Consider the following 13,441-nt stretch of genomic DNA (forward strand, 5'->3'; position numbering starts at 1 on the left):
ATCATTTCTGCTATGACTATCTGCTAAATCATCATTTTGGAGACACTTTCATGCAAGAATGTGATAATCCCACCAAATCTCCACCCAAAAGAAGCGGAGTCAATCATAGTTTGCAGATAAGAGGGGGTCACTTTTAAACCTTGGCATTGCTGAAACACAGTCTAATTTATTGCTTATAAGTGCGTAAGATAAGGTTAAAAGAACAAAGTAAAGAAATTTAAGATGGCACAATTTCCACAATCATCGGTGCAAATGATATCACATCTGGAATATCTAGAATGAAACATTGAAAACTCCTTTATTGAGCAGCTCAAGAATCAACCGAATTCAGTGTCCTGTTCCCCTTCGTTGCTAAGACATCAATGATCAGATGCTAGAAAAGCCTTTGTAGGAAAATGCTGCAGTCCTTTTGATGACTTGAGTTCAAAATCTGAAAGTAGCAGTGCTCCTTTATTACATAAGTTACTCACTTCATCATAATCAATGATGCTGTTGGAGCTGCTTATGTTCCTGGAGTAGCAGAAATCACTTCCATGGTATTCATATACTTGTCGTGTACCAGCCAATCTATTGACAATCAAGTGGTTTTTCACAGCAAGAACTGCTTGCGCATTCTGCATATTTTGCAGAGAGCTGATAAAGAATTTAAAGCCAACATTCTTGTACTTCTTCTCATTAAATCCTAATGTGACGTTCATGACATAGAGGAACGTTCCCTTTTCTTCTTCTGATAAGTCCACGTACAAGTGAAGGGGAAAATGTTTAAATGATTCCTCAGCATGAACATAAGGAAATGGCATCTTTGCATAAACTCTGTCATTGAAATGGATCGTCTGATTCACAACCTGAAAATTCCCATCCTTACCAATTTGCAGCGAGTTACTGTAACTGAACTCCTGAATGGAATGAGTTGTAATATTCCCGTAAGAAGACTTGATCCATCCAGTTGAAGATATGAACCTGTTTGCACTTGTCAAGAACTTTCCATTTAAGCCCTCAAAATCTGACTCCTCGGAAACACCAACAACCTTATTATTGCACATCAGAAGTTTCCCTTCAGTTTTCACACTCCTGCTATCCAACCAGAGGTGCAAATTAGCATCTATGAACCAGACATTCAAGGCGTTTGTAACACTGAACCCCAATTTATGGAATTTTCCATCCAACATGTTGCCTAAAAATGGAGTGATTTCAATATCATAAGAAGGGAGGTTGAAAGAACTAATGCCTGTAATGGGGCTCCAAAATAGGGGATTAATTCCTCCAGTATAGATCACAGTAAAAGGCCAAACTGCACCTACCACTTGACCGTCAAGACTGACTACAACCTCTCTAAATGGTCCATTTCCAGGAGTGCCACTTAGATTATTTGCAGCAATGTAGTCATTTGGAAAATTGCCATACCAGAACTCATCATTCTCATGAAAAGATATATAAACCTCTAATACAGCCCTGTAAACATTTTGGGGGATTTTAAATTGCTTCAACTTAGTATCATTGGAATTCTGAACTTCAAACCACAAACCATCATTTAGTGGCAGATCTCGAGAAATAGGTAAGATCAGATCAGCCTTAGAGTCAGATGCCAAGTTATGCAAAATCTGCTTATCATCATTCAAATTGTTTTCAGCAGGATAAAAATGAAATGTTAAATTAACATGGTACACCCCAGTATAAGTCCTGTCCACAATGTTGCCAAGAAAAACAGCTAAAGTTTGTGTTCCCTTCTTCAAGAGCAATGAATAGTACCTTGTTATATCCTTCTCAACAGTCCAAACAATTCCATTTGATGTAGGCTCTGCTGTGCAGCTCCTAAGGAGCTCTACACCTCCTAGCCAAATCCCAAAAATGCGATCAAATTGTGTTCCTTTGCATGTTGCCTTCCATTCAAGCACAATTTTGGTGAAACTTTGAGAGTAACAATGAGGAGGGATGTAGTTTACAAGAACCGGGGGTCTTCCATAAGTGAAGCCAAAATCATGCTGAAGAACAAGGTATGAGCATGGTTTAGTATTTGGTCGTTTGATGGGTTTGGTTACTTCAAAGTAGAGAGTCGGTGAGTTGTCATTGGAGTGTATTGTGCTGGTCAGTTGAGAGAGGAGATTTGATCTAAGGAGATCCTTGCTTTTGTGGAGATTCGCCATGGAGAATAGAGGTTGGTAGAGGAACAGCAAGAGAAAGAAGTGGAAAGTGAACAGAAAGGAAGCCATCTATGGTGGCTTGGTAGCTGCTTAATTTGCTGGTTTAATGTGTGTTAGAGAAAGATTGTTGGAGTGATATCAATGCTGCAAAACTGAGTTGAAAATCAAACTTGAGGAAGGCTGACTGGTAATGACTTTTGACACCTTACCAGAAACACGAAATCAAACCTTTTCCTTCAGAACTTGAAATTGAACATAGCTATCTCAGCATTTTAGTTTAACTTCTAAAAGAAACAAGTATTAAAGAAACTGCAAAGCTTAAGTAGGTCAGCATATATTGCCTTGTAAGTTAAGTAGCAGTGAAAACAATGATGGAACCAATACATACATGAAGTGCTTGTAGTGAGTTTCCCCCCACTTGCCTTTGGTAATTTAGGAAACCAAATCGAAAAGGAGATAACAGCCTTCCTTAGTAAATTTAGAAATATCTGACCAAAGAAAGCATGAATTTCCAAAACCAAAATATCTGAATCTAATTAAATACCACCATTAGGTGGAGAGGTAACTTTAAAGTGAACTTGTTAGATCACTAGTATTTATCTTTTGTACTGATCATATAGTAAATGTGAGTAAGCATTGAATGAACTAGACGAAAAGAAAATCCAGATTTGTCGAAAAATTAATCCAAAGAGCTAAACAAAACAAAGAACCAATTGCTGATCTGCAACTTTCAATAATGAAATCTAGAATTTCCTGTTTGGACCTCAAAACATTTCCCAGTATAGAACTCAACAACTAGAAGAAATAAAGTTTAGAAACACAAAACAATATTCTCTGCAATATTACTTAAAGGACGAAATGAATCCAAGCGGCAGTATGTTTCATGCTCACAATGAATAGCTGAAGCTTACATTTTAGCAGATCCTACAGAAGTAAAGAACCCCAACCTCGTGACAATTAGGTCACTATGGGAAAAAAAAAAGAATACATAGAGTTAAAAACTTTATTGGAAACTATTTATCAAACTTCGAAGAGTTGCTTATATTTATATGGAACAGCTGACATTAGAGTACTGGTTGTATTGGCTTATTTCTTCTTACTCTAGTTTTCTGGATTTGCCTTCTGACTTTTTGGTTTGGGGCTCTCTGGATAATCTTCACTAACCAAGCTGGTTTTCCTGCTGTGAATACAATGTATCCCATGCTCAATCCCAACACAAGTCCACATCCATAACCCATCATTGCAAATTTCCAAGTAAGTGCTCTTCCATTATCATCATCTTCATCAAATATTGATGGAGGTGCTTCTGTTCCCTCACTTTCCCCACATTCCTTTGACAACGGAAATCCACATAACTGTAAGTTACCTATGTAGGAATCATTTGTGAAAGTATTAAACTGATATCCTCTAGGAATCGGTCCCACGAGATTGTTTTGAGAAAGATTTAACACTGCAAGAAATATCAGATTCGTCAATTGCATAGGGATCCTTCCTTCAATCTTATTTGATGAGAGATCTAATGATTCCAGTGCTAACAAATTCCCCAATGATGATGGGATTTGACCTGTTAGGCTGTTATGAGAGAAGTTGAGCACCAAAAGATCTTTAAGTTCTCCCACTACTTCGGGAACCTGTCCTTCGAATTGATTGCTTGAAAAATCAATAGTTGTGAAAATATCTAATATTTTCTCAAAAGTTCTCTCCAATCCTTTGATTGTTAAAATCATGGAATCCTTATAATATAACTCTCCAATATAGTATGGACCGGCTGGCTGTTCATGGATATCCTTCATACCCTTCAAATTTTGAAAGAATTTATTTGGCAAGTGGCCATTGAACTCATTCTGAGAGACATCAATGACTCGCAAACTAGTAAAGAAAGATGTGCTCCTCAAATTTGGTACTGGACCATGAAATTTATTAGATCGCAGGACAAGGATTTGAAGGCTCGAAAGTACACCTAACCAACGAGGAAAGGAGTCATTCAAGTTGTTGTTGCCCAAATCTAGAAATTCCAATTCACTGCAATTCACCAAAGATCGTGGTATGGGTCCTTCTAGTTGGTTGTTATTGAGGTTAAGACTTCTCAACCAACTACCTTCATCAGTACACATTCTTGGGATTTTGCCATCGAAGTTATTCATTCGTAAATTCAGAACAGAGAGGAAGCGGTAATTTCCAAGACATCTTGGAATGATTCCACTCAGGTTATTCTTTGACATGTCGAGGACTTGAGGGAAAGTTATATTGCAAAACCCTGAAGGGATTTCTCCAGTCAATTCATTTTCTGAAATCAAGAGATGATGTATTGAATGTGGTGGAGTAGGAAGTGGTCCTTGAAGCGAATTTGAACGAAGGTCAATTGTCTGAAGAGTCTTCCCAGGAAAGTGGTCTACATTTGTCAACAAATTGAAAGAAAGGTCCAAATAGGTCAAACTCTCCCACCCTTCGGCCTCCAATTTGGAAATGGAACCCTGAATTTTGTTATTAGAAAGATCTAAACGGGACAAAGTCTCGGATGCTCTCAAGAAACTTGGGAATTGGTGTATGTTGCAAGAAGAGAAACACAAAATATTTAGCTTGGGGAAGGTGGAATTCACATCATTGCTACAGCTACTCAATGATAATAAACTGTTATTTGAAAGATCAAGCTCCTGTAAATTTCTAAGCTTTGAGAGCATGCATGACTCAATGTTGCCACTCAAATTATTTGATGAAAGATCAAGTAAAGCAAGATTCACTGGTAGACTAAACAACCAACCTGGCACTCTGCCATCCAGCAAGTTTGCAGATAAAAAGAGGCGTTGAAGATTTGAGAGTCCACTTATATTGTATGGAAGGGGACCCCCTAAATGATTATTGTTGAAGGCCATGTCAGTAACTCCAGTGAGGTTAAATACTGATGATGGAAATAAACCATGGAAATTGTTAAAAGAAAAATCCAACATAATTAGTTTCTTGAAGTTCCCAAAAACATCTGGAATTTGACCTTCAAAATTGTTAGATTTTAAATGTAAGAAAGTGATTTTGGTGAGGTTTCCAAGAGATGAAGGGATTGACCCTGTGAAATAACAAAAAGAAAGGTCAAGTTCTTCCAAGTTTTCAAGATTTCCAATTGAGTCTGGTAACTCGTCTGAGAAACTTGTTTCTGAAAGGTGCAAAAATCTAAGGGGACTACTCCAATTTGATTTAGGGAGATAACCACTGAGAAAATGATTTTCTCTTAAAATGATTTTTTCTAGATACGGAAGGCTGAAAATTTCACTTGGAAATTTTCCTTGCAGTTGACAGTCATAAAGACTCAAACGCTTTAACGAGGCAGTCAAGTTCAGAAAGGAATTTGGTCTAACCAAATACATATCCACATGGTCAAGGAAAAGATCTTCTAACTTTGTTAGGTTATGCACAAGCATGTTAAAATGATGGTTATCGAGCATTAATCGAGGAGTTGACAGATCAAGTGAAACCAGTTCTGACAAAAGAGAGATTTGCTCTGTAACCATACCGTGGAACCCTGTATAAGAAAGATTGAGATGGGTTAGACTCCTCAACTTACTAAACTCAGAAGGAATTTGAGAATCAATGAAATTGAGGTGGGCAAGGTTAAGCCACTGGAGATCCTGAAGGAGGAAGAGGCTGCTGTTGGATGGAAGATTGCCTTCAAGTAGACTACAACTGAGATCAAGGCCAATCACGCGACCCGTCATGCTGTGGCACGTGACACCCTCCCAGGAGCAACAGTCTATACTTTGGTTCCAGGATTCTGTCTTAGGATAAGAATCTCTACATATTTCAGAGTCACTGACAAGAGACAGGCTGTTCTTGAACTGGATCAAAGCAGAACTATGTTCAGAAGGGCATGATTGTGGAGGACGAAATGATAGAAGGGATATCGATGAAGAATTAACTTGGAAGAGTAAGAAGGCAAAAAGGAAGCAGAGCATTCGATATAGCCACATTGAGCAACAACCCATCTTTCTTTATGAACTGAAAGAAGTAAAGAATTTGGATTGTATGAGAATATTGAAGACTGAAGAGAGATGGGTTCTTGTCCTTATATATTTGCGCTTGGAAACTGTGTTCATCCAAGCAAGCTAATATGTCTACTCCATTTGTCAATTATACAGTGACTGCCTATTTAGGCACCTTCCCTGTACCTTTTCTGGTGGAAGAGACTTAAATTTGAAAGACATTAATTATTAGGTAGACATTTTATTTTATCACGTCAGTCTTTAATATCTGTCTCACATTTTAATTTTATTATTATTGGATTTATAACTAAGACGTAGCAATTCCTATAATGAACATTAAAATTTAATGAATGAATCCTCATATTGGATACAAAGGGGGTTGTCTTTGGCGAAAGGAGAGTATACCTTTGGCTTTGTTCATTGGAATCTTCAAAGACATACCGACACTTTAATATGATCAAATGTTTCTACATAAAGAAATGTTATGAAATCAACGTCCTGATGGTGACAAAAGCACTAGAACAAGGTGTAAAATAGTAGTTTGTGCAGAAAGGCAAATCACAGAAGGTTTTGGTGCACGGTGGCAGAGCATACTTGCCGGTTTTGACTAATTAAGAACACTGTTCAGGAAATTATTAGGCTTAGTTTTCAGTTAACATTTAGCTTTTGGAGTAACGTTATGCAAGTGAAAACAAAGATTTGCACAATGAGTACAATCTTGAGGCTTTATTAGAGTAGTGCAGGCTTCAAACTTTTATTTAGGAACTAATTAAGTGAGGTGGTCTGGCCGTCCCCAAGGGCTGCAATGCCACCATATTTGTTACCGTCCGGCACAGCTGTAAACAATAAGTGTTGAGAACAATGCTTGTACATGTACTTAGCTGATTAATTGAATTAAGACATGCAGTTACTTGCAGTTATTACATGTTAAACAGTCTTTAAACTTCCTTTAATACTTATAATCTATGCCTCAACACTTGTTACATGCATTACACTTGTGAAGACATGGATTCTACTTTTTTGTGTATAAATAGGGCTGTCTCATATGAATAAAGGATGCCTTTCATCAAAACAAATTCTGTTTTTTTATAAAATTTCTTTATCTGATTCGTTAACAGTTGCTTCATATAGCAACTTTATTCCTATCCTTATTTTATTTTTATGGTATCAGGTTCTACTTTTGATCTTAAGGGACTGTTTTTGTAAGATAATCAAAAAACCATTTTCTAAAATCTAAAGAAAACCATCATACTTGCAAAATGACCTCAAGCAATGTTCTTAGTCATCAATCTCCACCAAAGTTCAATAAAGAGAATTATGCAATTTGGTCAGTTAAAATGGAAGCCTAACTTCGTGGCTATGACCTTTGGAATGTCATAGAATCTGGCGGTGAGGTGCCTGTCTTGAGAGAGATTGCAACCATCACACAAATTACGCAACATAACGAGGAAGTTGCTAAGCAATATAGAGTGCTGGCATGTGTCCATGGGGCTGTTTGGAATGTCATATTTATAAGGATAAAGGGCTCCAAATCAACCATGGATGCATGGGACAAACTTAGGGAGGAATTCCAAGGCTCAGAGAGGACAAAACAGAAACAGGGTGAATTTATTGAGGGAGTTTGAGACCTTGAAAGTGAAGGATACCAAAAATGTTAAAGACTACATTAACAAAATCATGCGAGTGGTGAACCAGGTGCGACTATTGAGAAAAAATCTTTTTGAAAGCCGTGTAGTCCAAAAGGTCCTTGTCTCTTTGTCAGAAAGATTTGAATCTATGATTACATCATTAGAAAGGTCAAAGGACCTCTCAACCTTAACTCTTAATGATGTAGTGAATGCACTCAAAGGAGAGCAATGTAAGTTGATAATACAACAGAAAACGCTTTATTTGCAAAGATGAAAGCCAAAGGAGGAGGTGAGTTAAGCATAAAAAAGGGCTTAGGTGATTAGAAAGATAAAGAAAAAGGAAGGCTTCAATATAACAGAACTCATGGGAAGAAGAACAAGTTCCAGATGTGCTCTCATTATAAGAAAAAGAACTATTAAGAGGCCTACTGCTGGTTCAAACCGAGTCTAAGGTGTCGTGCATGTAACTAATTAGGTCATCTTGAGAAAGCATGTAAAAATAAACTAGAGAAGCATTATAAGGCACCCAAGCAAATGAGAAGACTAATGTTGCCAAAGAGCAGTTGTTTATGACCTTGACACAACCCAAGATAGTTGACTCAAATCAATGGTTGTTGGACAATGGTTGTTCAAATCACATAATCCCGAACACAGAACTCTTTGCTGAACTTGATACTTTGCATCACTTTAGTGTTGAAATAGGCGATGGCAAGTATCTATATGTAGTAGGGAAAGGTACAATCAACATTCAAACTTCCCTGGGAATCAGGTATGTCACAAAAGTGTTGCTTGTTCCTGATATTGCCCAAAATCTCCTAAACGTAAGCTAAATGGTCGATGATGATTATGTCTTGCTTTTAAAAGATAAATAATGTATTGTGTATGATCCATTGGGTGAGTTTGGTATGAGTGTACCCATGAAAAGAAAATGTTTTCCTATGAGTCTGGAAGATGTTTGTTATCTAGCTTCTGAGGTAAAATCGAATATGACAACCCTTTAGCATAAATGGTTTGGGCATTGTAATCTCGGTTCCTTGGTTCAGGCTAACAAGTCAAGCTTGAAGGAAAATTTGCCTTCCTTAATTGAATCAAACCAAGTCTGTAGTACATGTCAGTTTGGGAAACCTACAAGAAAGCCTTTTTCATTTGCTCGTTCAAGTAGAGCAATCAAGAAGCTTAAACTGGTTCACTGATGCAGAAAGCCCTATGAGTGAAGAATCTTTAAATGGAAGCAAGTTCTTCCTAATCTTCATTGATGATGCTTCCAGAATGTGTTGAATTTATTTCATGAAACATAAATCTGAAGTGTTTAATCTCTTTTTGAAGCTCAAGGCCAAAGTTCAACAAGAATTTGGGAGAAAAAATAAAACTCTTAGATCCGACAATGGTGGAGAGTACAAGTCTTTAGAGTTTCAGTATCTCGAGAAGGAAGGGATTCAACTTCAACTCACAGCTTTTTACACTCCTCATCAGAACGGAGTTAGTGAAAGAAAAAACAAAACTATAATAGAAATGACTAGGTGTCTATTATTTGACAAAGAGATACAAAAGAGCTTTTGAGTGGAAGCAACCAATACGACTGTATATTTGCTAAACATTTTCCCCATAAGAGCTTTAAGAATTGTGACTCCGTATGAAGCTTGGTTCAAAAGAAGGCCATCTGTAAGTCACTTACATGTTTTTTGATACATTTGTTATTAGCATGTCCTTAATGTTCTAAGGGACAAATTACAATCTAAGGCGGTGAAAGGAATATTTGTAGGGTATAGTCTACAATCAAAAGCCTATCGCATATATCATATTGACTCTGGCAAGATTTCCATCAGCATAGATGTCATGTTCGATGAAGAACTCAGCTGGGATTGGAATGAGAAACAAATTAAAGAATCAAATGTGTTGTTCAAAGTCAGAATGATGATATTGGTGAACTTGATCTTGATGAGTTTACTAATGAAACTTCTACACAAGGTTCTATCTCTATTCAAGACATTTACAACAGAAGTCAAGTTGCAATAGCAGAACCTGCCTCATTTGATAAAGCTGCATTTCACAAGAAATGGACATCAAGCATGAGAGATGAAATTGCAATGATTGAAAAAAACAAGACTTGGACTCTTGTTGATCGACCAAAACATAGAAAAGTGATCGAAGTGAAATGGATCTTAAAAAAGAAGATGAATGCAAATGGTTCTTTGAATAATGGAAAGTGAAAGTCATTGCAAGGTTTTTCTCAAATTCCAAAAGTGGATTATTTTGATACTTTTGCTTCTATAGCAAGATTGGATACTATTAGGCTTCTGTTGGCACTATCAATAACTCATGGTTGGAAAGTCTTTCATCTGGATATTAAGTCTGCATATTTAAATGGCAAACTGAACAAAGAGGTGTATCAGGAACAACCCATGGGATTTTGAGTGGAAGCTAGTAGAGACAAGGTGTATAGGCTGCATAAAGCCTAATATGGGTTGAAGCAAGCACAACGTGCATCGTATGTAATACCCTTAAAAATTTTTTTACTTAATTAATTTTGTTATAAAAAAATTAAATTAGTAATCACTAAGTTGTAGTCTATATTAAATGAATAAATAAATAAAATATAATATAAGTTCAATTTTTTTATAATTATAGGTATAACCTTGGGGTTTATTAATAAAGAGAGAATAGAATGACCTTTTAGCAAATAGAGTACTTTTATTTTAGTTAGTGTTAGTTTACATTATCACGTTAAAGGTAGTTTTATGTTATCATATTTAAGTAGAAGTTTAAGTTAGTTTTAGATCATGAGGCTTAAAAAGAAAAGCAGTAAGACACGTTTAAAAAAAAAGAAAAAAAGAGTCAGAAAAAGAAAACCATTTAGGAGAAACTAGTCCTAGAGAAGAAGAAGGTAGAAAAAGGAAAATCTACTCAAGAAAGTAGTGATCAAGGCTTCAGAATGATTTTCATTCTTAGTTATTTGGTTTTGGTTTAGCGAATTAGGTAGGTGACTAATATCTCTTCGGTGTTTTCACACCCTAAAAATTAACCTCAATGTGAATTTGAATTTCGTATATCATGTGTGATAATTCCATGAAATAGAATTATTTTTTATCTCAAATTGTTCTTAAAAGTTAGTAATGTTCTTGAATTTAGATTAGAATTTAGTTATTTTTAGTTAATTTTCTATTTAGTTTATTTTTATTAAGTTATTTTAATTTTATGTTTATTTATCTTAATTTAGTTATTATTTATTAGTTTTTATATTTTTGTAGAATTCTAGAAAAATAAAGCTTAATTGGATGAAGAAAGGTGTTTAAGGAGTTTAGGCCTTGTTCATATATGTCGCGGTATTTTGAGCATAACTCTCGCTCCAGAACTCTAAATGATGCGATTTTTAGATCATTATAAAGCTAAGAGGTAGAGCTACAACTTTTATGAGATCACTTTGCCCAGTTCTATCTCGAAAATGGAGATAATCTAAGTCAAAGTTGACGAAGTGCAATAGTCAGGCTACACGCTGGTTAAGTTTCTATTGGGCTGTACACTTTTTCTAAGCCCGAATTAAGAGTTTTTAGGATAATATAGTTTAGTTTAGGTAGAATTAGTTTAATTAAGGTTATAAATAGTTAGCTTAAGGAGAAGTTAGCCATACACATATAGCTGTATATCTATATATCTACATATATACAATGAAGAGGAATCTTGAGAGAGATTCAAAAAGCTAAAAGTTGAGGCTGAAGCTTGGAGAGCAAGGTTGCAAATATTTGTTTTGTCTTCTTCCTTAGCTTTATTTTTCTTGATACTCTTGATGGCTAAATTTCATATGTTTTTAGTTTTTGTTTTCACTATATCTAACTAAATTTATGTTTCTAGGATTGCAATTGAACTCATATTGTCACGACCCGGAACTCCCATCAGGCCTATGACCACCGTCGCGACGTCCTGATAGGCACTTATTACCAGGAATGCCGATCGGAATCCCTCAAGACTTAGCATCAGCTTCCGCATCTCCCTGGTGAGTGACAGTTATTAAATCTCGCATTTCAAGAAATCATAAGTTGTTTCCAAATCAAAATAATATAATATTATTTTTTAGCTCACAGGGGCATTTTCATTATTTTTCTTCAAAAATACCAAAACATGCCAAAAACATGGTGTGTGGGTGAAAAACACATGTTTCATAATTAAAAGTAAATTTAAATGTCTAAAATAATTATTTGAAATGAAATTATAATTGTTTGAATAAAATAATGATATTTAATAAAATATTCTATTTTCTTAAAAAAAAAACAATATTTATAGAGAAATTCGTAAATAATTTCTGTGGTGTAAAAGCTAAATATATTCATACGTACTTTAAAACAGATAACTGAAGTATAAAATTACCTTTACAGTGACATGTGAGCCCCCAACTAACCAATAAGGTGCAAGTCTGTGAACCTACAATTTTGTCGATGCAAGGCTGATTGAAGTCCTTGATGCAATCGGCTATCTCGAGTTTGAAATGTGGGGAATTGAGGGTGGTGAGATTACAAAATCTCAGTGAATAAATAGATACCATCTAAACTATCTAAAATCGAGTAAATAGAGACAAGTAAGATATTCCATTCCAGTATGTTTTTCATAACATCAATAATCAATTTACTCAAATAATCAACTTGGCTTATGTATTTCACAAAACTTGGCTCCTGCCAATATCATTCTCGGGGATGTCTTGGCCTAGGCATCTGATCGAGACCACTAAGGCTGTTCAGTGTAGTACACACATGAACATATTTTTATATTTGAAAATCTATCCATGCCTTGGCGTTGGCTGAGTCTCACTCTCACGCGGTGGTCCACGTGAAGTGCACTCAAATCTTTACCTCCAGAGACACCCTCCACACGGCTCTCCGATCGAGGTAAGGTATATCTGATTCTGTACCCCCTCTCTTAGGCTAATCCACAGAACCTCTACTGCAGTGATTATGGATTATTTTATCTACCACCTGATTTATAAAATCTTTATCTGCATGACATGACAATTTATTGCAACTTAGCCTCTCAAGGCTGAATACACAGTACAAATAATTCTAACACCAAAAATCAGTTTAGCCATTCATGCTCATATATTGTCATAAGCCATTCAATTTAAAATCATAAAATTACAACACATCAAGTGGTCTCCAATTACTCTATTTTCAAAATCATAATTCAATTTCAAGATATTTTATAAAATCATTTTATTTAAACATATTTTACTTATAAAACATAAGGATTTACCATTTAACTCATTTTTCATAAAATTCACAAAATTGAATAATAACATACTTTAGATAATTAAGACGATAATAAGGTTACTCACAGTATCAGGAGTAGAAATACTTTTAGTCTCGGTCTTTGGTGTAATCTCTTTATCCTTATCAAATAGCTCACCACCTATACATCACACATGACACAAAATTCAATAATTTGTGTCAATTTGTCATAAAATATTTCAAGCCCTCTAAATCTAAATGAATGCATGGAATGCTCGGTCAACCGCTTAAACACGATGTTGACCTAATTCGGCCTATCACCCGATTAAATTACTAACGCGTCCAATTTAATCCCAAATTACTCTATTTCTTTTCTAATACCTCAATTCACTAAACATTATTCAAATAACATCAATTTCAGCATCAAAACCCGCCCATTTCTTCATGGAAAAATTTGACCATTACAGTGCACTAACACCGTGATTTTT

At 35.6% G+C, this 13,441-nt stretch overlaps 2 protein-coding genes across 2 annotated transcripts; both read right to left on the bottom strand.

Annotated features, from left to right (window-relative positions):
• Positions 270–2,389, bottom strand: LOC18594185 (peptide-N4-(N-acetyl-beta-glucosaminyl)asparagine amidase A). The gene has a single exon (XM_007021678.2). The coding sequence runs from the start codon at positions 2,208–2,210 to the stop codon at positions 360–362; it is 1,851 nt and encodes a 616-aa protein (XP_007021740.2). The 5' UTR covers positions 2,211–2,389; the 3' UTR covers positions 270–359.
• On the bottom strand, positions 3,183–6,115 carry LOC18594186 (receptor like protein 30). The gene has a single exon (XM_018124270.1). It carries the CDS (start codon positions 6,113–6,115, stop codon positions 3,206–3,208), a length of 2,910 nt encoding a protein of 969 aa, XP_017979759.1. The 3' UTR covers positions 3,183–3,205.

The sequence above is a fragment of the Theobroma cacao genome, chromosome 7 (assembly GCF_000208745.1).
Source record: "Theobroma cacao cultivar B97-61/B2 chromosome 7, Criollo_cocoa_genome_V2, whole genome shotgun sequence".
NCBI lineage: Eukaryota > Viridiplantae > Streptophyta > Magnoliopsida > Malvales > Malvaceae > Theobroma > Theobroma cacao.